We start from the raw sequence: 25,498 nt of genomic DNA, 5'->3' as shown, positions 1-25,498 counted from the left end.
ATTCAGGAAGGGAAATTGGTTATATCATTTTATAGTAAATTTATATAATGGAACACCACTATTAAAATAATGACTTTGAAGAATATTTAATGACATCATAAAATGCTTATAAGGGTATAAGTGCAACAAGAAGCTTACAAAATTGCATGGATAGTATGAGTCCAACTTTGGGGGAAATAGCATAGAAAAAAATACTAAAAGGAAATAAATACAAACTTTTTAATGTAAATTTTATCTCTGGATAAAATAATTTGAGCATCATTTTGTACTTTCCGTATGTCCTAAATTTTCTACAAGGAATATATATTACTTTATATTCAGAAGCAATATTTCTAAAATTATACCATGGAAATCTAATGGATGTTTTTATATTTTCCTAGTTGATATTTGTAAGAGTTTTTTTCTTAAGATATTAAATATATCATACTTTAAAAAATAAAGCTGGTCTCTGTTGCTCTATGTCTCATTTTTAATTGAACATTAAGGGAATGTAGTATTTTGATCGTAACTCAACCAATATCTTTATTTAGAGGCCTGCTGCTATTTTTGTCTTTTATGAAATTTTTGTCACCAAGAAAGGCAGGATTACATTTTTTCCTTCCAGACTGAGTTGATGTAGTGTATTCTTGGTTATTAAAATGCTCATAGCTTTGGGACTTTGAAATGGTAAATATTCATGGTATGTGAAAAAGCATGATACATAGCTGTATGATCTTAATTACATAAAAATGGACGCTTGTAGATAGTCAAGCGTAGATAGTCATGTAGATACAAAAACAAGACCTAGAAGGACACATCAAACGGTAAACTGCTTGTGATTATGGATAACTTTGTTTTTTGCTTCTTGTGTTTTTTGGTTTCCTATTATGCACATGTTAGCTTTTAAGAAATAAATGTTATTTTAAAAGCCTTAATAAAAGTAAAAATAAAAAAATAAAGCTGATAATTTATATTTTTAAATTAATCAGAATTCAAAAATCTTTGTAAAGAATGAGAGTTGGACCCACTTTTCCCACATGTGTAAGATGGGGATAACACCTTAATGGGTTTTGAGAGAATTGAATGAGATATTCCATGTAAAGTGCGTGGTATATTGTAAGCACTCATGAGTGTTTGTTGTAATTAACTAGGATAGTGGCAGTTGTATTATATTAATCATTCTTCTAGCATCATTCCCCACTGGGAACTCTGTCCACCAGGCCCAGCTGATCGAATGAACAAATACAATTCAGCTCTTGACTCTTGAAGAACCTGCCCTGGGTTCTAAATCAGTTTTGCTTCCCCAGCCCCAAGTACCCTCAAGTGCAGTGAGCAGTTTCCCCAAACCAGCCCTGCTGACATGGAGCACATCTGAGATATTAAATCTGGGCCTTGGCTGGCCTTCCCAGTGCATGGGCTGCAGCCTCAGAACACCAACAGTGTTCCATGGGAGTCTCCATGGGAGGAATAACTTACATCTCATATTGATTCTGCAAGCCACAGATGGCTCGGTGTTTACTGTAGAAGCGGTTCTCCAGGTCAATCCTCGTCTCACCAATGAGGTCATCCATCCCGATCATGTCATGGTCGTAGATCAGCACAGAGAGCAAGGACTCCTTTGGGAATGTGGCCTGGATCTCAAATGACCTGCCATCCAAGCAGAGGTTTTAGGAATCAACAGCATTTGGTGATACAGAGAACTTTTCCCTGCTTCGCTTTTAGCCCACCTACAGTCCATATGAACTCACTAAACACTCAGCAATCCAGTTACTACTTAATGGATGTTTATGTGGTTTAATTTTTCATTGAGATGCAACCAATTTTCCAACTCTTTTGTCAGTTTTCCAGTAGCCAATCATCTCCTCTTTTGTGGGCCATGCCTTGCAGTCTTCAACTAGGGTGACAGCAAGAGGGAGAGGAAAGTCTTAGATTTTGGTCTCAAACAGGACTGATTTCTAATCTAGATTTTGAATCAGCCACTTCCCGGTTGTAATACATTGGGAAAGTTATTTCATCCCTCTCAGCCTCTTTATGTGTAAATGGGGATAAATATGTCTTCTTTATAATATAGCAGAGTGGTTAAATATGATAGTGTTTGTATAAACACAGATTTAACTTCCAGGCATTCAACCTGGTACCCAATAATTTACCATTCCCTTTCCCCTCCATTGTTGCTTCATCAGGGAATACCAGCTGGGTTTATTTGAAATGAAAATCCTATAGACAATGGAAAATCATTAGAACATAGACTTGCAGGACTGGAATGCTGTCTCTACAAGATTATTCTGAGCCCCTTGAGAACAGAGACCTGCCCTCTTCATCTCTGCATTACTGGAGGCTGCACTTCACCTGCAGAGAGTAGATGCAATAAATGTTTCCTTGAACTGTAAGGGATCTCAGAAATCACCATATCCAATCGCTTCATTTTACAGATAAGGAAACTGAAATCCAGAGAACACAAGGGACTTGCCCAGGATCATAAATCAGGTCAAACTGGGATAAGTACCAGTTTCCTAACTCCTGGTACCGTTCTCTTTCCACAATCTCACCCCAATACAGTGTTGAAAAGAATAGCAATGCTGTCAGATTTCCCGTGACAATGCATTATCCGTGCTACTGAGCGTTAGAGAAGATAATTAAGAATTAAATTGGGAGTGAAAGGCTGCATTTGAGGGAAATGTGTTCTTGAAAACAGAATCAAGGGTACACCAGGGTTTCTCCAGTTGTTCCTGTCTCTGTCTGCCCTGGGACAAGGTGGGGAGGCTGGTCTGGGAACAAGGGACAGAGAGGATGTGGAGAGGAGGGGAGAACAGAGGACCCATTATTTCCCTGCCTGTCCTCAGGCCTGTCTGGGCTGCTGCCGTCACGGTCAGGTCCACTTACCCTGACTCTCACTCTCCAGGTTGGTAGGGGCAGCAATCACAGCACAGCCTGGAGCCAATTAGCCCTCCCCAGAGAGAAAAAAGCAGAGATGCGGGGCTTCCCTGGTGGCACAGTGGTTGAGAGTCTGCCTGCCAATGCAGGGGACACGGGTTCGAGCCCTGGTCTGGGAAGGTCCCACATGCCGCGGAGCAACTGGGCCCGTGAGCCCCAATTACTGAGCCTGTGCGTCTGGAGCCTGTGCTCCGCAACAAGAGAGGCCGCGATAGTGAGAGGCCCGCGCACCGTGATGAAGAGTGTCCCCCACTTGCCGCAACTGGAGAAAGCCCTCGCACAGAAACGAAGACCCAACACAGCCATAAATTAATTAATTAATTAAAAAAAAAAAAAAAAAAAAAGCAGAGATGCTGGACAGCTCCAGTGCCTGTAACTGACTGATGCTGGCAGCTCTAGCAGGCCAGGGATACGGCTATGCAAAAAAGAAATTTGTTTCTTCCACCTGAAGACATAGTATTGCCTCTCTGGGGCTCTAAGATTTGGATCTGAAACTGTAACTGATATTCTAGAGGCATCTCACAAGAAAGGCCCCAGCCACCTCTGAGCTTGGCCATCACCAAGCTGTTGCCACCAAGGAAGGATTTATTAAGTGCTTAACTGTCCCTGGCAACCATGACAGAGGACAGAGGGCTCAATTGTTCTGGTCCATCTCCCAGAGTTGTGTGCTATGTGCTCACAGGTTCACCTCTCCTGAATTTTCATTAGCGCTGTCCTTCGAAAAACTACCAAAACCAGCTCACCATGATTGGACTTCCAGTCATTTGGGGATAAACTAGGCTTATACCAACGTGTGTGTGTCAGTGAGATAGGATCTCTAGAAACAGCATTGGTGTGAGAAAAGAGAATGCATCCTGAAATGGGTGAAAACTGAGCCTTGTAGAAACATTCAGTACCGAAAGCTTCAGAGCAAAGATGTCTCACTGTTTCTTTGCCCATTCATTCATCCTTCTATTGATTCACTTGTTCATTTGACATTTATGAGACATCCATTATGTGCCAGGCACTGTGGTTATTAAGAAAATGAGGAACGACCAACTCTTCAGACATGTAGCCCCTCAGGATGATGGGGTCCCATGAAATCCCATGAAAACTGACTGAAGGGTTGTTTGTCAATCTGTTTGTTCATTTGTTCATTCTACAAATATTTAAAGAGCATCTGCTCTGTGCCACACACTGTCCTAGGTGCTGGGGATGCAGCACTGAACAGACTAGACCAAGTCCCTGCCCGAATGGAGCTTACATTCTAGCGGGGAGATGGGAGACAGCCATAAACACATAAACACACCAATTCATGTCACAGGTTATGAAGAAAAGTAAAGCAGACCAGGGGCCAGGGCATCAGGGGTGGAGCCTGTGACATCCTCTTATGGGGAGGTCTCAAAGAGGAGTTCCCCAGACCCCAGGTCGGGGATGAGAGCCCTCCACTCTCCCTGCTGGAACACAGATTGAGCCAACAATGTCTGTCCCTGAGTAACAATTAAATATACATCCAACAAAGCATCCACACCTGGAGGGCTTCTGGAAGAGGCTCTGAAATGCCAGAGGCAGGAGGGACTATTCCATCATCCTCTTCTTTTGTTTACCACAGCCATAAACGGAGGTTATAAAACCAGTGTAATTCATGGCACTGTGGTGAGAGCAGCTCATAAAACGTGACTGCAAAGCACTTGACAAAATGAAGTGCTGGTTACGTAAACAGCAGGTAATGATAAAGGTCATCTCCGGATCAGGGAAGCAAGGGTAAGTTTCCCCAGCATGTCTTTTTAATCATTCTCTTTCATCTGAACAGGCAAGATTGTTTATTGCCTTATTTCCTTGGGAGCAATAAAATGTAAGAGGCTGGTGCTGATCAAATGTCAGAGGGTCCAAAGCGATCACAAATGTGTAAATGAATTTAAATGGGCTGGATAAAGATCTCATCCCATGCTCCTTGTTACTCTGGAAAAAAAGAAATTAAATACACTTAAGATGTGTGCATTGCTAAAATGATTTTCAAGGGGAGCTGAAGGAAGCTAATGAGTTTTGAGTATCTACTATGCACTATCATAGACAACGTGCTAGGTGCTTGTCATATTTAATCTTCTAAAGGCGTCTGAGAGTCAAGTATCACTGTTATTGCTTTACAGATGAGAAAAACTAGGACCAGAGAGGTTAAGCTGTCCGCATAAAGTTACTCAGCCTGTATGTGGCAGAGTGAAACCCAGGTCTGCTTGACTCCAGAGTTATTGGCAGTCAAGAGCACAGACCCAAGCAGGGAACATAAATGTGTCACATACCCTTTTAGAAGATAAATGGGGTGGTAGGGTTGCTGTGAACTGGAGAATGCCTGGTTCACCTAAACATAACACAAGTGCAATGCATTGTAAACACTTTGCAGGAAAACAAAACACAGGGTGGGTGCAGTTCCACTTTTTGACTGCAGGGGTCACCTCAAATGAACTGCAAGATGATATGATGGAAAAATCTCTTTGGTAGAAGACAAAAGACCAAACATCTGGCCCCTTCTCTTCTACTTATGAGCTGTGTGAACTTGAACAAGTTTCTAAACCTCTCTGGGCCTTGGTTATCTTTTTGGAAAAAGGAACTCTCTCCAAGGCAGGAGGCTGAATCTGATGACTGTTCAAGTGGTGTCTTAAATTTGAGATCTGGGAAAATCCTTATTGGAAAACCATGGGCATGAAGACCATGCAGAACCAAGCTGCTGAAGGGACCAAGGAAAGAATTCAGCCCTTCTCCGTGAAGAGAAGCTTGATTGGCTGTTATCCCGGGCAGGAGTCGGCATTTAATCTCCTGCACTCTTTACTCAAGACCCATACACGTATCCACACCAAACACCCTACAGAAGCACCATAGGAACAAATGCAGAGAGGACAATGCAATGAGACCCAGATGGTCACTGACCTTCCAAATACTGGGTTCAGTTGTTTAGGGATGTATTTGTCCCGGTCTTTGATTTCAGTTTTGCCAAGCTTGACCACAATGTAGGGATCCGATTTGCCATCTGGATCAGCTGGGCTAAGATTAAATGCCTGGAGAAGAGAAAAAAATCCCTTTGGTCCAGTGGTTCTCAACACTGGCTGGCACCGGGATCACCTGGGAGTTTTAAAAAATACTGATGCCTGAGGTCTATTCCCAGATATTCTGATTAAATTGGCCCTGGACTTGGGGATCTTTAGAAGCTCCCTAGATGATTCTAGTGTGCAGCTAAAGTTAAGAACCACTGTTTTAGCCTCTCTACTCTGCTGTTAAAAGAAAAGTTATCAGCTTTGCCCAAGTTCTACTTTCTCTGGAGTTGTCTCCCCAGTGGAAAGCAGCCCTTGGCACAGAGTAATGAGGAATCTGCTGGACCAGGAAGCAGAAGGCATGAATTTGAGTTCCAGTTTTAGGTAGTCATGTGATCTTGGGCAAAACATGTCATCTCTCTGAGATTAATATGTAAAATTATGGGGTAGACCTAAAGCCTCCCCCCAGAAGTAGTGGAATCTGAATCCATGACCCCGTCAGTCTTGCATTTAGCGTTGGTCAGCTGAGTGACGATCTGTTTCCGTCAGGGAGGACCAGGGTAGGGAGCTGGTGAGGAAGGACACGGAGAAGATGGAGAAACTGCAGAGATGAGAGCTGGATAAGAAACAGTCTCATTTTTAGGACTCTGTCCTACAGACAGAAGGGTATAAGCACACAAAGCTATATTTTCAAGGTTGTTCATTAGAACGTTGTTTAATAGCTAAAAATTGTGAACAACCTATATGTCAATTACTTAGGGAGAAACTCCATCCAAAATTGTCCCTCCCCTGCTGGCCCCATGGTCTAGTGGTCAAGATCCTGGTTTCCATCTAAAATTGTCCCTTCCCCATTTACCCTCGTCATCACATTGCCCAATTTTTTTTTTTTTTTTTACTGAAATATAGTTGATTACATCCCCCAATTTTAATTCTTTATTTAGCAGTTATCTCTGACATTCATCTTGCTTATTTATCTGTCTGTTGTTTATTTTCATACCCTCCTAATGCCCACACCACCCCCAATTAATTATAATCTCCATGAGAGCAAGGGTACTGTCTGTCTTGTTCATTACATTAACTCCAGGACTTAGGACAGGGTCTTCCCAATATTTGTTGAATGAATGAATAAAGGATACTACATTAATTCAAGAAAACACTAGGTGGCTACTAATAGGAATGAGAAAGACCTATACGTACTGATCTAGAAAAATGTCCAAGGTACATTACTAAGTAAAGAAAGAAAATAGAAGATCAACATGTAATACATGAAGCTGGACTCCGTTAAATAAATACCTGGATGTAGTTGTAGACAGGTGTAAATCGATAGAGATGTGTTTGCATAAGACGAGTATATATACATAAGAAGGGTAAGTTTCTGGGGATGGAATTGCAGAGGTGGGGGGATTTGATTTCTTTCTCCATGCAAAATTTAAGTAGTACTACTTTCTACTTCTTTGGTGTTTTATTAAATTAAGAGATTTTTAAATTAACTTATTATTTAGTTAATTAAATCTTAGTGTAAGAGAGCAAACCACACATAATCACCATTACTAGAAATGTCGATGAAAAACATTGTCCATAATTTATCCTACTCCCTACAACCCAGGGCTGCTACCCTCTGACTCTTCATTTGTTCAAGACCTGCCGGTCCTCAAGTTCCAGCCCCAGTTCTCCTTCCTCCACACTGTTTCCTGAGCAGGAACCTGATCTGCATTCTTGGTCTTTGTCTAGAGGGTACCTGTATATAAATATCTATATCTATACCTATATCTATATATAGATATAGGTATAGATATAGATATATACATACACATATACATATATATACATATAAAAGTGTGCTGTAGATATTTGCTAAATGAATAAATAGTCATAATCCTTCTCCAATCTTTGTAGTCCAAAAAATTTCTCCCTCTCCTTCCTACTATTCAGACTCTTATTTCTGGGTTCCCCAAAATATGTCCCGTAGAACCTGAGTTCCACAGTGTTTCCTGTAGGGAGGAAAGGTAGGTGTGGGCAGTAAGTTTTGAAAATGCTGTTAAAGATTCAACAGTTAAATAGGTTTCTTTGCTTCCGGAATTCTCAGAGCCTTGAATATGCTAATGAGCTTTGTGAATCTCAGGTGTTGGAGAAGGGAAATGAATTACTATATGCATCATTTCTAGAATTTATTTGAATACATGGTCTATTTCCAGAGGAATCCATATTAATTATCTCTCCCAAGACATGAGTGATTTCCTGAACAAAATTTTGAAAAGATTAGTCTAAACTATCCTGTGGGTGGGTATTTAATATAGACTATTGACATTGCCAATAACGTTTTACAAGTTATTGTACTGTCTGTCTTGTTCATTACATTAACTCCAGGACTTAGGACAGGGTCTTCCCAATATTTGTTGAATGAATGAATAAAGGATACTACAAGTATCCTTTATTGGATACTTGTAGTATCCTATATTGAATCCTTTATCCCTTATTGGATAACTTTACAAGTTACTTCTCATCTTTCCAACTAGACTGTGACTTCTTCGAGGGCAGGCACTGTGTTTTTTTCCGTCACGATATCCTTAGTGATTAGAACATGCCTGGCACATGGTGGTCATGGCCATGATGACCTTGCTGCTAATAACAAAGGAAACATGAGAACTGCATGATGGAAAGGGGATGTTTAGTTGTCCCCTGGCGTTAAAGAATAATTCATCTTTGTTTTATGTTTCATTTCAGTTTCTAAAAAAGATTTTAGGCAATTTAAGCAAAGAGTTAATATAAAATAAGATGACTACAATCAAGTAAGGTTATGAAAATCAACTCCAAGGTCAGGAGATGAAAACAAATACATGAACCATAAACGTCTAGCACACAGTTGCTTTGATTGAGCACCAAATTTGGCCCCAAGCTTCCTGGCAATCAGGCCAAAAGTTTCACAATTAGAGTTTAGTGCTCTCATTATCAGAAAGGAGGAAGCCTAGGGCAGATAATATTGTTCTTGGAAATACACTGGAAATGAAATTTCTGACTGCAGCAGAACAGAGGCATAGCCCCGGAGGTGGGGGAGGATTGCACAGCGGCAGCTGCCCTGCTCTGCCCTGGTTCTTCCCTCTGTCTTGCCTGTGAGCTTCCTGCTTCAGTGCTACTTGGTTTCCTGCCCAGCTAGCAGGCAACCACAGAGAGCAAATAAAGCTACACAGAGCAGTCCTCTCAGACTGGGAAATATTTTCGCTCAGTGAAAAGCCAGCAAAGGTCCATGTTACCAACCAAACTTCATACCCTCTGTTATGGACCGAATTGTGTTTTCTCAAAATTCCTATGTCAAAGCCCTAACCCCTAATGTGACTGTATTTGGAGACGGGGCCTTTAGGGAGCTAATTAAGGTTAAATGAGGTCATAAGGGTGGTGTCCTAATCCGATAGAACTGGTGGCCTTACAAGAAGAGAAAGAGACAACAGATCTCCTCTTCTCTCTCTCTCTCTCTCTCTCTCTCTCTCTCTCTCTCACACACACACACACACACACAGGAAAGGCCATTTGAGGACACAGCAAGAAGGTGGCCATCTATAAGCCAAGAAAAAAGGTCTCACCAGAAACCAACTCTGATGGTACCTTGATTATGGACTTTCAGCCTCCAGAACTGGAGAAAATGAGTATCTGTTGTTTATGTCACCCAGTCTATGGTATTTTGTTATGGCAGCTCTAGGAGATTAAAACAACCCCTCAGAGTAAACAAGGATGCCTCACCGCAACAATGTACACCCTGATCAGGACTTTGATGGGGTGGTTGGATGGAATCCCTTGCTGGATTCTCAGCTGCTTGCTGTCCTTGATGCTGGAATCCTCGGGGCTTTTGTAGATGCAGAAGGAGCCCTGGAACCACAAAGCACTACCCATTGAAACAAGATAGTCATATGCCCCGCTGAAAACCAACCATGTAGAGGAATAAATTATTGATACACGCAACAACTTGGATGGATATCAAGGAAGTTATATAAGTGAAAAGAGCCAATCTCAAAAGTCTCATACTGGAGGATTCCATTTATATAACTTTCTTGCAACTACAATATTATAAAGGTAGAGGATAAGTCAGTGATTGCCAGAGGATAGAGATGGTCACAAGCAGGGCATAATTATAAAGGGGTAGCATGATGGAGATCTTTGTGGTGATGGAATAGCTCTGTATCTTGTTTGTGGTAGTGGTTATGCAAAGCTACATATGTGATAAAAATTACATAAAACTATATACACACTCTATCAATGTGGATGTACTGGTTTTGGTATTTACATAAGATGTAAACAATGGAGGAAACTGGGTGAAGGGTCCACTAGACCTCTGTCTACCATCTTTGCAACTTTCTGTGAATCTTAACTATTCAAAATAAAGAGGGTTTTTTAAAATTAAAAAAAAACAACAAAATGTCTAGGGCATAGCGCTGGGAAAAGGAGCACAGCCTGGGACCCAACAGGACCTGGGGTGGGTGGTGCTACTCTTGTCCCCTGGATGTCCTCAGGCCATTCACATAACCGTCCTGCATAACCCTCCTGCATCTGTGCTTCTTCATGGTACATCAGTGAATCAGTGTTGGTAGAGTACCACCCTCCTCACGGGGCTGTTACATGAGAAACGAATAGGGGCATCAGATGGAATCCTGAGTGCCTTTTACATGCAGGGTTCTGAGCTAGTGTTTTCTCCCATTATCTCATTCAATCTTGGCTTCAGTATTTCTATTTTCAGATGCTGCAACCGAGGCTCAGGGAGGTCAAGTACTGCTCCAGATCACAAGCTAGTTAGGATTTAAATCCTAAATGAGGATTTAAACCCAGACTGGCAAGCTGCAATGCCCATGCGATTTCCAACACATGACCTTCATATAAAGGGCCCAGGCATGCAGTAGGTTCAGAGTAAGTGTCAGCTACTGCTTTGTGGTGCTGACACCGTAAGTTGGCCAGATGAAGGGTTTGTGCTGTTTGATTAATTTAATCATTCAGCTGATAGGCTTGTGTAAATCATATGTTTGGTAGGTCAGGGGGTGGGAAAAGCAGAGTAAAATTAAGTGATCCCTTTAGGCAATGACTCTGGCTCCTCATATTACACAGACTGAGCTCCAATCCACTTTACTGGCCACAAATCAAATACCTTGAAAGACTGGGGCTAGGTCTTGTGGGGTTCTAGAGAGGGAGGGGCCTGCATAGAGATTAAGGATTTTCCTTACAGACGTCGCACACCACAGACCAACAGAATTGAGTCATATCCGACGTTTATGGACAGGAGAGCCAGATAAAAGGGTTAACCTTGGAACCTGCCTTAAACTTTCCTATGACTCTGTCTCTGTCAAGGCCATGGTCATCTTCCGTAGACTTGCCTCTGAGCAGCTCAAAGGTTTTCACCCAGTCTTCAAAATTGTTGAATTCACTCTCCAGATCCCCATCATATATCTTTAGGAAAAAAGGAGAAGAGTGTGCTCAGAGGAAGGAAAGCCCAGGATCGATTTAATGAAAACTGCCAAGAGTCTCCAAAACCAGCCTTCGTATATGCCCCTTAGAAAAATCTAAGAGGCGCTATTTATCTTCAGCAAAATAAGGAATGTGATTGACTTGGCATTCCTAGAACTAAGTACCACTCTGAAATTTATAAAACGTTTTTGATAAACTTTGAAATTCCAAGAAGTATAGCTAAACCAACAATATTTTAAATATAATATATAAGTATAAATGTGACAAAGCTTTTTATAGCTAATTGATGTCATTGATTGTTGGATACAGACTACAATATTTTGAGGACATTCAAATTAAAAAATATTCACTGAACATTTCATTCTTTTTTTTTTTTTTTTTTTAGTATTAGTTGTTTTGTTTATTTTTTTATACTGCAGGTTCTTATTAGGCATCAATTTTATACACATCAGTGTATACATGTCAATCCCAATCGCCCAATTCAGCACACCACCATCCCCACCTCACCGCAGTTTTCCCCCCTTGGTGTCCATATGTCCATTGTCTACATCTCTGTCTCAACTTCTGCCCTGCAAACTGGCTCATCTGTACCATTTTTCTAGGTTCCACATACATGCGTTAATATACGATATTTGTTTTTCTCTTTCTGACTTACTTCACTCTGTATGACAGTCTCTAGGTCCATCCACGTCTCAACAAATGACTCAATTTCGTTCCTTTTTATGGCTGAGTAATATTCCATTGTATATATGTACCACAACTTCTTTATCCATTCGTCTGCTGATGGGCATTTAGGTTGCTTCCATGACCTGGCTATTGTAAATAGTGCTGCAATGAACATTCGGGTGCATGTGTCTTTTTGAATTACAGTTTTCTCTGGGTATATGCCCAGTAGTGGGATTGCTGGGTCATATGGTAATTCTATTTTTAGTTTTTTAAGGAACCTCCATATTGTTCTCCATAGTGGCTGTATCAATTTACACTCCCACCAACAGTGCAAGAGGGTTCCCTTTTCTCCACACCCTCTCCAGCATTTGTTGTTTGTAGATTTTCTGATGATGCCCATTCTAACAGGACTGAGGTGATACCTCATTGTAGTTTTGATTTGCATTTCTCTAATAATTAGTGATGTTGAGCATCTTTTCATGTGCTTCGTGGCCGTCTGTATGTCTTCTTTGGAGAAATGTCTATTTAGGTCTTCTGCCCATTTTTGGATTGGGGTGTTTGTTTCTTTGATATTGAGCTGAATGAGCTGTTTATATATTTTGGAGATTAATCCTTTGTCCGTTGATTCATTTGCAAATATTTTCTCCCATTCTGAGGGTTGTCTTTTCGTCTTGTTTATGGTTTCCTTTGCTGTGCAAAAGCTTTGAAGTTTCATTAGGTCCCACTTGTTTATTTTTGTTTTTATTTCCATTACTCTAGGAGGTGGATCAAAAAAGATCTTGCTGTGATTTATGTCAAAGAGTGTTCTTCCTATGTTTTCCTCTAAGAGTTTTATAGTGTCCAGTCTTATATTTAGGTCTCTAATCCATTTTGAGTTTATTTTTGTGTATGGTGTTAGGGAGTATTCTAATTTCATTCTTTTACATGTAGCTGTCCAGTTTTCCCAGCACCACTTATTGAAGAGACTGTCTTTTCTCCATTGTATATCTTTGCCTCCTTTGTCATAGATTAGTTGACCATAGGTGCGTGGGTTAATCTCTGGGCTTTCTATCTTGTTCCATTGATCTATGTTTCTGTTTTTGTGCCAGTACCATATTGTCTTGATTACTGTAGCTTTGTAGTATAGTCTGAAGTCAGGGAGTCTGATTCCTCCAGCTCCATTTTTTTGCCTCAAGACTGCTTTGGCTATTCGGGGTCTTTTGTGTCTCCATACAAATTTTAAGATGATTTGTTCTAGCTCCGTAAAAAATGCCATTGGTAATTTGATAGGGATTGCATTGAATCTGTAGATTGCTTTGGGTAGTATACTCATTTTCACAATGTTGATTCTTCCAATCCAAGAACATGGTATATCTCTCCATCTGTTGGTATCATCTTTAATTTCTTTCATCAGTGTCTTATAGTTTTCTGCATACAGGTCTTTTGTCTCCCTAGGTAGGTTTATTCCTAGGTATTTTATTCTTTTTGTTGCAATGGTAAATGGGAGTGTTTCCATAATTTCTCTTTCAGATTTTTCATCATTAGTGTATAGGAATGCAAGAGATTTCTGTGCATTAATTTTGTATCCTGCAACTTTACCATATTCATTAATTAGCTCTAGCAGTTTTCTGGTGGCAGTTTTAGGATTCTCTATGTATAGTATCATGTCATCCGCAAACAGTGACAGTTTTACTTCTTCTTTTCCAATTTGTATTCCTTTTATTTCTTTTTCTTCTCTGATTGCCGTGGCTAGAACTTCCAGAACTATGTTGAATAATAGTGGTGAGAGTGGACATCCTTGTCTCGTTCCTGATCTTAGAGGAAATGCTTTCAGTTTTTCACCATTGAGAATGATGTTTGCTGTGGGTTTGTCATATATGGCCTTTATTATGTTGAGGTAGGTTCCCTCTATGCCCACTTTCTGAAGAGTTTTTATCAGAAATGGGTGTTGAATTTTGTCAAAAGCTTTTTCTGCATCTATTGAGATGATCATATGGTTTTTATTCTTCAATTTGTTAATATGGTGTATCACATTGATTGATTTGCGTATATTGAAGAATCCTTGCATCCCTGGGATAAATCCCACTTGATCGTGGTGTATGATCCTTTTAATGTGTTGTTGGATTCTGTTTGCTAGTATTTTGTTGAGGATTTTTGCATCTATATTCATCAGTGATATTGGTCTGTAATTTTCTTTTTTTGTAGTGTCTTTGTCTGGTTTTGGTATCAGGGTGATGGTGGCCTCATAGAATGAGTTTGGGAGTGTTCCTTCCTCTGCAATTTTTTGGAAGAGTTTGAGAAGGATGGGTGTTAGCTCTTCTCTAAATGTTTGATAGAATTCACCTGTGAAGCCATCTGGTCCTGGACTTTTGTTTGTTGGAAGATTTTTAATCACAGTTTCAATTTCATTACTTGTGATTGGTCTGTTCATATTTTCTGTTTCTTCCTGATTCAGTCTTGGAAGGTTATACCTTTCTAAGAATTTGTCCATTTCTTCCAGGTTGTCCATTTTATTGGCATAAAGTTGCTTGTAGTAGTCTCTTAGGATGCTTTGTATTTCTGCGGTGTCTGTTGTAACTTCTCCTTTTTCATTTCTGATTTTATTGATTTGAGTCCTCTCCCTCTTTTTCTTGATGTGTCTGGCTAATGGCTTATCAATTTTGTTTATCTTCTCAAAGAACCAACTTTTAGTTTTATTGATCTTTGCTATTGTTTTCTTTGTTTCTATTTCATTTATTTCTGCTCTGATCTTTATGATTTCTTTCCTTCTGCTAACTTTGGGTTTTGTTTGTTCTTCTTTCTCTAGTTTCTTTAGGTGTAAGGTTAGATTGTTTACTTGAGATTTTTCTTGTTTCTTTAGGTAGGCTTGTATAGCTATAAACTTCCCTCTTAGAACCGCTTTTGCTGCATCCCATAGGTTTTGGGTCGTCGTGTTTTCATTGTCATTTGTCTCTAGGTATTTTTTGATTTCTGCTTTGATTTCTTCAGTGATCTCTTGGTTATTTAGTAACGTATTGTTTAGCCTCCATGTGTTTGTCTTTTTTACGTTTTTTTCCCTGTAATTCATTTCTAATCTCATCGCATTGTGGTCAGAAAAGATGCTTGATATGATTTCAATTTTCTTAAATTTACTGAGGCTTGATTTGTGACCCAAGATGTGATCTATCCTGGAGAATGTTCCGTGCGCACTTGAGAAGAACGTGTAATCTGCTGTTTTTGGATGGAATGTCCTATATATATCAATTAAATCTATCTGGTCTATTGTGTCATTTAAAGCTTCTGTTTCCTTATTTATTTTCATTTTGGATGATCTGTCCATTGGTGTAAGTGAAGTGTTAAAGTCCCCCACTATTATTGTGTTACTGTCGATTTCCTCTTTTATAGCTGTTAGCAGTTGCCTTATGTATTGAGGTGCTCCTATGTTGGGTGCATATATATTTATAATTGTTATATCTTCTTCTTGGATTGATCCCTGGATCATTATGTAGTGTCCTTCCTTGTCTCTTTTAACATTCTTTATTTTAAAGTCTATTTTATCTGATATGAGTATAGCTACTCCAGCTTTCTTTTGATTTCCATTTGCATGGAATATCTTTTTCCATCCCCTCACTTTCAGTCTGTATGTGTCCCTAGGTCTAAAGTGGGTCTCTTGTAGACAGCATATATATGGGTCTTGTTTTTGTATCCATTCAGCCAGTCTATGTCTTTTGGTTGGGGCATTTAAACCATTCACGTTTAAGGTAATTATCGATATGTATGTTCCTATGACCATTTTCTTAATTGTTTTGGGTTTGTTTTTGTAGGTCCTTTTCTTCTCTTGTGTTTCCCACTTAGAGAAGTTCCTTTAGCATTTGTTGTAGAGCTGGTTTGGTGGTGCTGAATTCTCTTAGCTTTTGCTTGTCTGTAAAGCTTTTGATTTCTCCATCAAATCTAAATGAGATCCTTGCCGGGTAGAGTAATCTTGGTTGTAGGTTCTTCCCTTTCATCACTTTAAGTATATCATGCCACTCCCTTCTGGCTTGCAGAGTTTCTGCTGAGAAATCAGCTGTTAACCTTATGGGAGTTCCCTTGTATGTTATTTGTCGTTTTTCCCTTGCTGCTTTCAATAATTTTTCTTTGTCTTTAATTTTTGCCACTTTGATTACTATGTGTCTCGGCGTGTTTCTCCTTGGGTTTATTCTGTATGGGACTCTCTGCGCTTCCTGGACTTGGGTGGCTATTTCCTTTCCCATGTTAGGGAAGTTTTCGACTATAATCTCTTCAAATATTTTCTCTGGACCTTTCTCTCTCTCTTCTCCTTCTGGGACCCCTATAATGCGAATGTTGTTGCGTTTAATGTTGTCCCAGAGGTCTCTTAGGCTGTCTTCATTTCTTTTCATTCTTTTTTCTTTAGTCTGTTCCGCAGCAGTGAATTCCACCATTCTGTCTTCCAGGTCACTTATCCGTTCTTCTGCCTCAGTTATTCTGCTATTGATTCCTTCTAGTGTAGTTTTCATTTCAGTTATTGTATTGGTCATCTCTGTTTGTTTGTTCTTTAATTCTTCTAGGTCTTTGTTAATCATTTCTTGCATCTTCTCAATCTTTGCCTCCATTCTTATTCTGAGGTCCTGGATCATCTTCACTATCATTATTCTGAATTCTTTTTCTGGAAGGTTGCCTATCTCCACTTCATTTAGTTGTTTTTCTGGGGTTTTTTCTTGTTCCTTCATCTGGTACATAGCCCTCTGCCTTTTCATCTTCTCTATCTTTCTGTAACTGTGGTTTTTGGTCCACAGGCTGCAGGATTGTAGTTTTTCTTGCTTCTGTTGTCTGCCCTCTGGTGGTTGAGGCTATCTAAGAGGCTTGATGGGAGACTCTGGTGGTGGGTAGAGCTGACTGTTGCTCGAACATTTCATTCTTAACACATATAAAGTGATGGAATATTTGTTTTTATTATAATGCATGTAGACATGAATTTTCCAAGCAGAAAATTACGTATATATTTTAGAAATGGAAAATTGAATTGAGTTTTTGATTGAGTAATATAATTAAATCACTTATTCAAATTTCCCATCAAAATTACTTATCTAAATTCATTATCTAGGTACATAATTTTCATAATGCCAATTTTCATATCCATCAACATGCCTCTAGCTAATTGCCTCTGGCTAATGTTAGGACTGGTCTGACGAAGCTGACTTTTGTAAGAGTTAAAACTCCTGCTATTTCGAGTCTGTACATATCTGCATGATGATGTCAAGCCCCAAGAGGTGAACCCAGGGGAACTCACACACTGTAAATTACATTGTTGCATCCAGGCTAACCAAGTTAAGTTATGCCCCTTCTCGATAGGAGGATGTAGAAAATGGAAAAATAGCAAGCTCCACCATCTTCGCTTGCATGCTTGTTAGTTTGTTACTCTGCATCAATGATTATAACAAAGACAAAGTAAGTTATTCAGACAAAGGTATTCTGGAGTTGACTGAAGCACTAAAAGAATGCCCACCTTCTGAGTTTCCCACCCTAACCGTGGCCAAGATGGCTGTGTCCACACACCTGCAAGACAGCCAGGTTGGGGATTTCCTTTTCTTTGAGTTTCTTCTTGAGTATTTTGTCTTTCTTCTTCTTCGGGCCATCTATGTTTACCACTACCTCATCTGGTTTTGCCTCTGTGGATATTTAGTGAAAATGGTTAGACTTATGCTGTCGAGATGAGAAGAAACAAAGTCAAGCTCCCTCTTTCCCTTTGCTCTGGCATGTGTCATGACCCTTCTTTTAAGAAAGAAATAGTAACATTTCACTGTAGGATTTCTGCACATAGCCCTGCAGGCTGTGCACTGAAGGAGCAGAGGAGATACCACTTACGTAGCAGTGCAATGTCAGTGGATGCCCTGGGGCTGGCAATGTGTTGGCCTTCCCCGCCATATGCAAGAATTCGTTAAACTAGGCACGGAGAGGGTAAGTAATTTGCCCAGTCACCCAGCTAGCAAAGAACAGACCCAGGATGGGGTGACACCAAAGCTTTAGATACAGTCCCTCTCAGATCTGTTTAGGAACTTGAGAATCATCTAGTTCAACAAGCTCAGGCTCAAATATGCTAAGGGTCTAACACAACGTCACAAATGTACTTAGATTATTCAGTAATTTTTTTAGGAGAAGATGCTGGAGAAAAATCACCCAAGCTCCACTATTTTCTAGCTGTATAAACCTGGGCAAGTTACTCAACCTCTTTGTACTTCTGTTTTACTATCTGCAAATCAAGATACTATTGCTTATGTCATGGGGTTGGTCTTAGAATTAAATATGCTAATAGGAGTGGCCTGAGGAACTGAGCTTGGCTCTGGTTTTCTTACTTTTTGTGCCACCTGAAACAGCACTTGGTGTTACTGTTGTTTTCAGGCCAAGACTTACCGTTGGCTTACATCAAGTTTGTGGTCATTTCAAATCCCAGGGCTCTTCATTTGAGCTTCTGCCAAACCAGATCTACCCAAACCTTGTCAACTGAGTTTTGGAAGCTAAATCCAGGTCACCTGTATTAAAGTTTATCATGCTGGTTTTGGCCTGCCATCCCAGCTTGCTCCTATTTTTACTCTGCTGTTTCTGCATTAAGACTGTCAACGTAGGGACTTGAGCCAAAGGGTCGATTTCAGCACTCAACTGAACTCAGGAGACCTGGGATCTGGTCTCCATCCAGCTCAGATCAGCTATGTGGCCTCTTTAAAGTGTTGTCATCTTCCGGGGATTATTTCCTCACTAGGGAAACGAGGGCTTTGGGCTTCAGTGTTGCTCCCATGGCTCCCATTTTATCCTTTTCTCACTCACATGGCCTTCATGCATGTTCCAGTGTCCCCAGAGCAGCCACTTACCTGTGTTGCCTTTTTGCTCCTTGGAATTGCTCTCCTTTTCCTTTGAGAAAAGAGGGAGACGAGATGATGGACACTGTCTTGTCTCATTTATTAACCCTGACTGCTAACCGTTCTAATTCAATTATCTCAGCCCTCTGCATTTTAAAAGGATATGCAAACAGTCCTCAGTAGCCCCCAGATGAAGCCTCACTGTAAAGACCTAGGACTTAAGTGCAGGGAGATACCCTGCCCTAGAGAAGAGGTGCCCACACCTCCAGAGCCAGTGCCACCAAACTGTAGACGTCCTCGTCCTCTATGCGCAGCCTCCTCTCAGCCGCTGGGAAAGCAACCCCTCTCCCCACCGTTCTTCCACATCCCTGGAGCACCACCTCAATCTGCAACTATGAGTTTTATGGGCTGGCATGTTGGGTTGTTGGGTCTGTCCTGGGACTGGGGAGGTTAGCAGAGAAAGAGGAAAGGGCTGAACACTCACCAGAAGTGGTGGTGTCCATTGTAGTAAAACGAGGGTGTTTGGAAGCAGGGATTAACATTTAGTTTGTTTATTTAACTATATGTCAATATTCATGGATAGTCCTAGATGAAGAAATTATGGTCTTTCCAAATAAAGAATCAGAAGAGTTCCTATTCAATAAAATATGATGATAACATTTGAATAACTTTCCTTTCCATTTTTACTCAAGGATGAGAAGTCTTACCAGATTCAGCCACTGAGCTTTTGCCTGAGTCTCCAGACCCACTCCCCACTGGTTCTCTGGCTTTATAACTCAATCCCTTTCTTATTCCATGTGCATGAGGCCCTGCTGATGATTCCCATTTGCTAAGGCCAAGACCTCTGCCTTTACTGTGATAATTTCCCATATGAACTTAGAAATCTGCTGGAGACCTGGAGCCCTTTGACCTGGAATCTCCAGGTGAACCTGAAGCCCCCTTCGCTGATGCCCACCTGTCCAGAGCCCCATTTCTCTTGACTAGCTAGACCTCCCTGAGGTGGGCAGATTCCTTGGATGCCATGATAGACTGCACATCCTGCCAGCATTTACAGCAGAGCCTGTGTCCTAGGGCCAGCTCCAGACAGACAGTAAGGATTTGGCAGTTCTGGACCCTTGGTCCTTTCAGGCTTTGTACCCTTCAGCAGTTAACAGAACCACACCCAAGTAGGGCCTACATATAGCGGAATTTAAAAGAGGGGACAATGCAGGATTTGGGGTTGGGGAGGGTGGTAAATGGTGCTGTGTTCTTATCGAAGCCCTTGACTGTCACAGCCAGGAGAGAATCTACCTTCTGTGCTTTCTTCAGGGAGGCATAATATTTCGACCACCAGTCAATGACGTTTTCAGCAGATTCGTCCGCTATGGTCCTCTTTCTCCTTTTAGTAGACCTCTGAGAAGGTTTCCTGGCATCCTGGCAAGGGATGAAGGATGGATTGTTAAGTGTCAAGGATCTGCATGCTGGTGGCTAAGTGGTTTACTAAGGAAGAGGACATGTAGGTACCCTCGGGGAAGTGGATGGAGGTGTCAGCAGGTCTTGTGATTGCAGCTCTCTGTCCCTCTTAAATAAATAAAAGTTTAATAATCTGTCATCCATTAATGAGTTTATCTGACACTTATCAAGCAGATATGAGACTTTGTGGTTGACGTTGGGGATGTAAGGGGTAGACATCATCCCTACTCTTGGGAAGCTTCGAATTCAGTGGAGGAGACAAGCAGGCTACATGATACAATGTGATATAGTAGAAAGGGAATTAGCTTCTAAACATAATATAAACAAAAATAGAAACTTTATGATTCTCAGTTTCCTCAACTAGGAACAAGAATACCTGCTCACTTCACTGTCATGAGGATTAAGTGACATAAGGTAGACAATCCCCCTTTAGCATCACTTCTGATTTGAACAGGTGCAAATAAATGACACCTACAACATAAGTGATGGGCGGATAGGAGAAGCAGTGTGACGCATACGTGGCAGAGGGGAAGCATTTGGGGAGAAAGCTGTGTCATGCCAAAGTCATCGTGTACTTTTCATCCATTTGCTCTCAGACATCTCTCGGGTACCTACGATGTGCCAGCCACTCTATCAAGTGCAGGGGATACAGAGATATTTTTAAAAATCATCTTTGACCTGGTGAAACCCACAGTTTTATGGTGGCAACAAACAAACTGAAATTTGCAACATAACGTGGCAGGTACAATGCTGGTGGGATGGAGAGAACCCCGTGGGCTGTCAGAGAGTCACGCTGAGCCTGGATGAGATGGGAAGAGCCTGAGAAAATAGCCATTCATCTACCTTACCATGCCTTTTATTTCAGCTTTTACAATATGCTGTGCAGGTCATCTCTTAGGACTTTCTTAAACCTGCTTTCTTCTTTAAGTCACTTGCTAGATACACCAGGATTTTGCACTTAAAACTATGACTTAAAAGATGACTCATGTCCCCATTTTATGGTCTTGTGTACTTATCCATCTCTCCTCCCAGAATCTCAGCTAACTGAGGATAAGTCTCACTTTTATTTAGACCAGAAGACGCATCTTTTTGGTCCCACGTGATGTTGTACAAAGTAGGTTCAAAATATTTGTGGAATAAGCCTCGATGAGGAAACCATTGTTTTTCCAAGCTAATGAATTAAGAGTTTCTGTTCAATTAAATACTGCTGTCACATTTGACTAGCACTTTAATTTCACATACACTGACTTATCTGGTTCTATGACAATGCTGTGAAATGGGTATCGGTGTCCCCATTTTACAGATGAAGAAACTAATGCTCAGAAATGTGAAGTTGCTTGCCATGGTCACACAGCTAGTAGGTGGGAGGATTAGTATCTAAAACCTCCTGAGCAAACTCTAATGTGCCTTGTAAATATGAAGAGGGATGACATTCCGACCTTAGCTTTTCCGTCTTTTGGTGGCTCCTGGGCTGCAGGTTTGTGTTCCGTCTCCAGCATAGGGGATGAGTCAGGGATATCAACGAGGCTGGCTGCCTGAACCTGGGCCAAGTTGGGTACCACTGTGGGAGGCGGCCCAATATCCACAAAGATTTGATCTGTTGGGAGCTCCTGAGCAGAGCTGGGGGTCTCAGAAGGCTCAGTGGAAATTAATGAATCTGAAATAGCCAAAAGGAAAGTACATTGGGTCAGGACTTCCCTGGTGGTGCAGTGGTTAAGAATCTGCCTGCCAATGCAGGGGACACAGTTTCGAGCTCTGGTCCGGGAAGATCCCACATGCTGCGGAGCAACTAAGACGGAGCGCCACAACTACTGAAGCCCGCGCACCTACAGCCCGTGCTCTGCAACAAGAGAAGCCACCGCAGTGAGAAGCCCGCTCACCGCAATGAAGAGTAGCCCCCGCTCACCGCAGCTAGAGAAAGCCCGCGCGCAGCAATGAAGACCCAACGCAATCAAAAATAAATAAATAACATTTTTTTTTTTTAAAAAAGAAAGTACCTTGGGTCAGGCAACTGGGCTACAATACAGGGTAATCATTTCAGGGACCTCATACTGGGAATCAGACAGATCTGGATTCAAATATGACAAGTTCCTAACGTCTCCGAACCTCATTTTCCATATTTATAAAATGAGAGTAAAAATACCCATGTCATTGGAAGATAAGAGAGCTCATGATGTAAGGTGTCTGGGGCATAATAGGTACTCAACAAGTGACTGTACTTATTATTGATCCCTCAGAGTAATTTTAAATAACTGTGGTCATAGGAATCGTGTTTATCAAGGTTTAGGACACAGGTCCTCTGTGTTGATTGCCTTCCCCCAGTGTGTTAACCAGGGGAAACCTTGGAGGCTGCAGAGGTCTGTGAATTCCCCAAGCATTGGCAGAACTCCGGGCACCTGAGTCCATGTGCATGATAGGGAGCAAGGCTATGTCCCTGGACTTTATGAGGTTTTTAACTGAACAGCTGGTCTGTGTCACGGGTCCTCATTTCTCCATTTGTGCTGTAGAATTCAGTACTTAGGAACACTGCCCAATCAAGAGCCTCCATTTCTGCCATGGCCTTCATGCTACTGCTGACTTTTCAATAGTAAATTCAACCCAACAAACACTTAATAGGCACCTACTCTGTCCTGGGCACAGAGATGGAGAGATCAGTGGGACAGAATAGAAAGCTTAGAAATGGACTTGGGGCGTATGCCAATTTGATTTATGAAAAAGATGACAGGACAAATCAATGGGGAAAGTTAGTAGACTCTGGGGGAAAGATAATGATGTACTCTATGGAGATAAATGTAGCTGGATCCCTACCTTAAACCCTTTAAAGATCTTTACTTCTATTAAAGATCTAAGTGTAAAATATAAAAACATAACACTGACACATGAAAATATAAGATCTTTGTGACCAAGGGGTGAGAGAAGGTTTCTTAAACAAGAGTCTGAAAGAATAAACCATAAAGTTTAAAATTCAGATGGATATGATTACATCAAAATTAAGAATTTCTGCTCAAAGATGAGGACTATAGACAAGATTAGCAGTTATCAGATTAGGGGAAGATATGACCAGTATCACTAGTCTACAGATATTAACATCTAAAATATACAAAAAAGAAAATTAAAGGAAACACATAAAACATGGGCAAAGTGTATGAGCAGGCAAATCACAGTAGGGAAAATCAAGATGGCAACAAGCATATGAAAAAATGTGCAAACTCAGTAGTACTCAGAGAAATCCAAGCTAAAATTAAAATTAGATACTACTTTATATCCATCTGAGTGGCAAATACCAAACACCAAACAAAATGAAACAAAAACTCAGAAAGTTGGATAATAGCAGGTGCTGTTGAGGAGGAGGGAAATGGGACTTTAGAGCAGTAATGGCAGGAATACAGACTGGTGTAGACTGGTATAGACTGGTATAGACTGGTGTAGACTGGTGCAGACTGGTGCAAACCAGTACAGCTCTCTGGAGCACCCAAGGGAAGTACTTAATGAAATTACATGTACACATTCCCTGTGAGCCAGTAATCTCTCTCCTGGGTGTATATTCCAAAGAAAATCCCACACAGGATTCGCCCTCAGCAAACACACACAGCATGTTCATCACAACATTTTCTGTGGAAGTGGGGAGTTGGAGGCAGCCCAGTGGTCCAATATGAGGGGAAAACAAAAGCGAAGTGGGGTAGATGCAGCAGGTCATGGTAACAAGGGAAAGTACCCACGGCAACATGCATAGATCTTAAAACATAGCTTTGAGTAGCAGAAAACCAAATGAAGATTATCGTATCATATCACATATCAATATATCAATTAAATAGATTTAAATTTTACAAGCATCAGCAGAGGCGGGGCCCACAGTGGGGAGGAGACTGGGAATAAGGCCTGGGGGGCAGTGGATATAATGAGACAGAAGCCTTGCACAGACGAGTGATGATTGTACAGCATGAAGTGAGAAGCGTAATTAACTCGACTCTGCACCTGAAATCCAAAACAGAAGAAATTACAGTAACATCAAACAAAGAAAAATGTCAGGGTATAGAGGCAGGAGGGAGCTTAAGTCACATTCAAAGAAGCCTTCTTAGAGGAGTTGACCCAGATGTCAAGCTTAACGTCAGAACGAGGCAGCTAAGAAGTAGAGGGGACCGCAGGAAATTCTTCAGAAAGATCCTGCAGGCATCACGGTTTTGTAGCCCATGGCGCTAGAATCTAGAAGGAGCTTCCTACCTTGCACAACTTGGGCTCCATCCACCTGTGAGGTGAGGGCAAGGGGCTCCCTGGATTTACACAAAAACTGTTTCAAGCAGTTGATGGTGTAGGTGCCCACGAGGGTGCTTCTCCCAAAGGCTCTCCAGTCCACCACGCAGATGCTCAGGGGTGGGTGCAGAAGCTCGTTCTCAGGCAGCTCCTGCAGGGAGAGGCCGGGGTGAAGTGGGGCACTGCCTGGGCTGACCTGCCTGGGGGTAGGACCAAAGCAAGCCAGGCACCCATCCTTCCTCTGTCCCTGCCTGTCCTTTCCCTCCAGGTCACCCCTGCAGCTTGCCAGAGTCTGGAGCAATGCCTTCTCAAGCCAGGGAGTCGTTACCCAACATAGGAGGGATGGCACTAACAATTCACCCCAGGTGTAAATTGCAAAAAACACACACTCCCAAATTCTCTATGGCAGTAGTCTTCAATCCTCTTACTTTGGCATTACTGTATTTATCCGAACTTTCATCTCAGATGAACATTAATCCAGACCCAAAATATAAAGCAGATGAGAATTGAGCCATTTAAGATGGAGCTGAGCGTGAGGGGCCAGCGCCCCATCCATTTCTTTACCCTGGTGAACCCCGAGGCTCAACAAAGTCTGATGTGGAAGGTTTGCAAACACAGTACGCATTCTTTAATTCTAGTCTTTCTTGATTCAGAAGCTGTGTCCATTGGAGCTGACTGGGTTAGACAAAGCAAACTTTGACTTCACAATTGGTTCCAAATCAGAGCACAAAAAAGTGTTGAAGTAAACAAAAGCACAGGTGTCAAACATTGCTTTTGGCACGCTATGTACAAATAATTTTTTAAAACTCTAACCATTGTAGTAAGTTCCGTGACAGTATCTTCCAGGCCAGTGGTTCCCAAACTCCAGTGTGTATCAGAGTCACCTGCAGGGCTTGTTAAACCAGAGGTGTCTGGGCCCTACCCCCTAGTCCCAACAGTCTCTGGTTCAGTAGT

The 25,498-nt window shown here is 41.4% G+C and overlaps 1 protein-coding gene across 1 annotated transcript in view; it reads right to left on the bottom strand.

The window, feature by feature from the left end:
- The window catches only part of FER1L6 (fer-1 like family member 6), a 120,667-nt gene that overhangs the window by 22,324 nt on the left and 72,845 nt on the right, over positions 1-25,498 (bottom strand). The window contains exons 24-32 of the mRNA XM_068525619.1: positions 24,515-24,695; positions 21,733-21,950; positions 20,132-20,254; positions 18,854-18,893; positions 17,544-17,656; positions 11,214-11,345; positions 9,654-9,779; positions 5,818-5,945; positions 1,456-1,626 (exon numbers count right to left, since the gene is read on the bottom strand). Coding sequence (XP_068381720.1) covers positions 1,456-1,626; positions 5,818-5,945; positions 9,654-9,779; positions 11,214-11,345; positions 17,544-17,656; positions 18,854-18,893; positions 20,132-20,254; positions 21,733-21,950; positions 24,515-24,695 — 1,232 coding nt within the window. The remainder of the gene's footprint in view (positions 1-1,455; positions 1,627-5,817; positions 5,946-9,653; positions 9,780-11,213; positions 11,346-17,543; positions 17,657-18,853; positions 18,894-20,131; positions 20,255-21,732; positions 21,951-24,514; positions 24,696-25,498) is intronic.

Source organism: Eschrichtius robustus, chromosome 17 (genome assembly GCF_028021215.1).
Source record: "Eschrichtius robustus isolate mEscRob2 chromosome 17, mEscRob2.pri, whole genome shotgun sequence".
NCBI lineage: Eukaryota > Metazoa > Chordata > Mammalia > Artiodactyla > Eschrichtiidae > Eschrichtius > Eschrichtius robustus.
The sequence above is the reverse complement of the archived record's forward strand: the minus strand, read 5'-3'. Positions and strand labels throughout refer to the sequence as shown.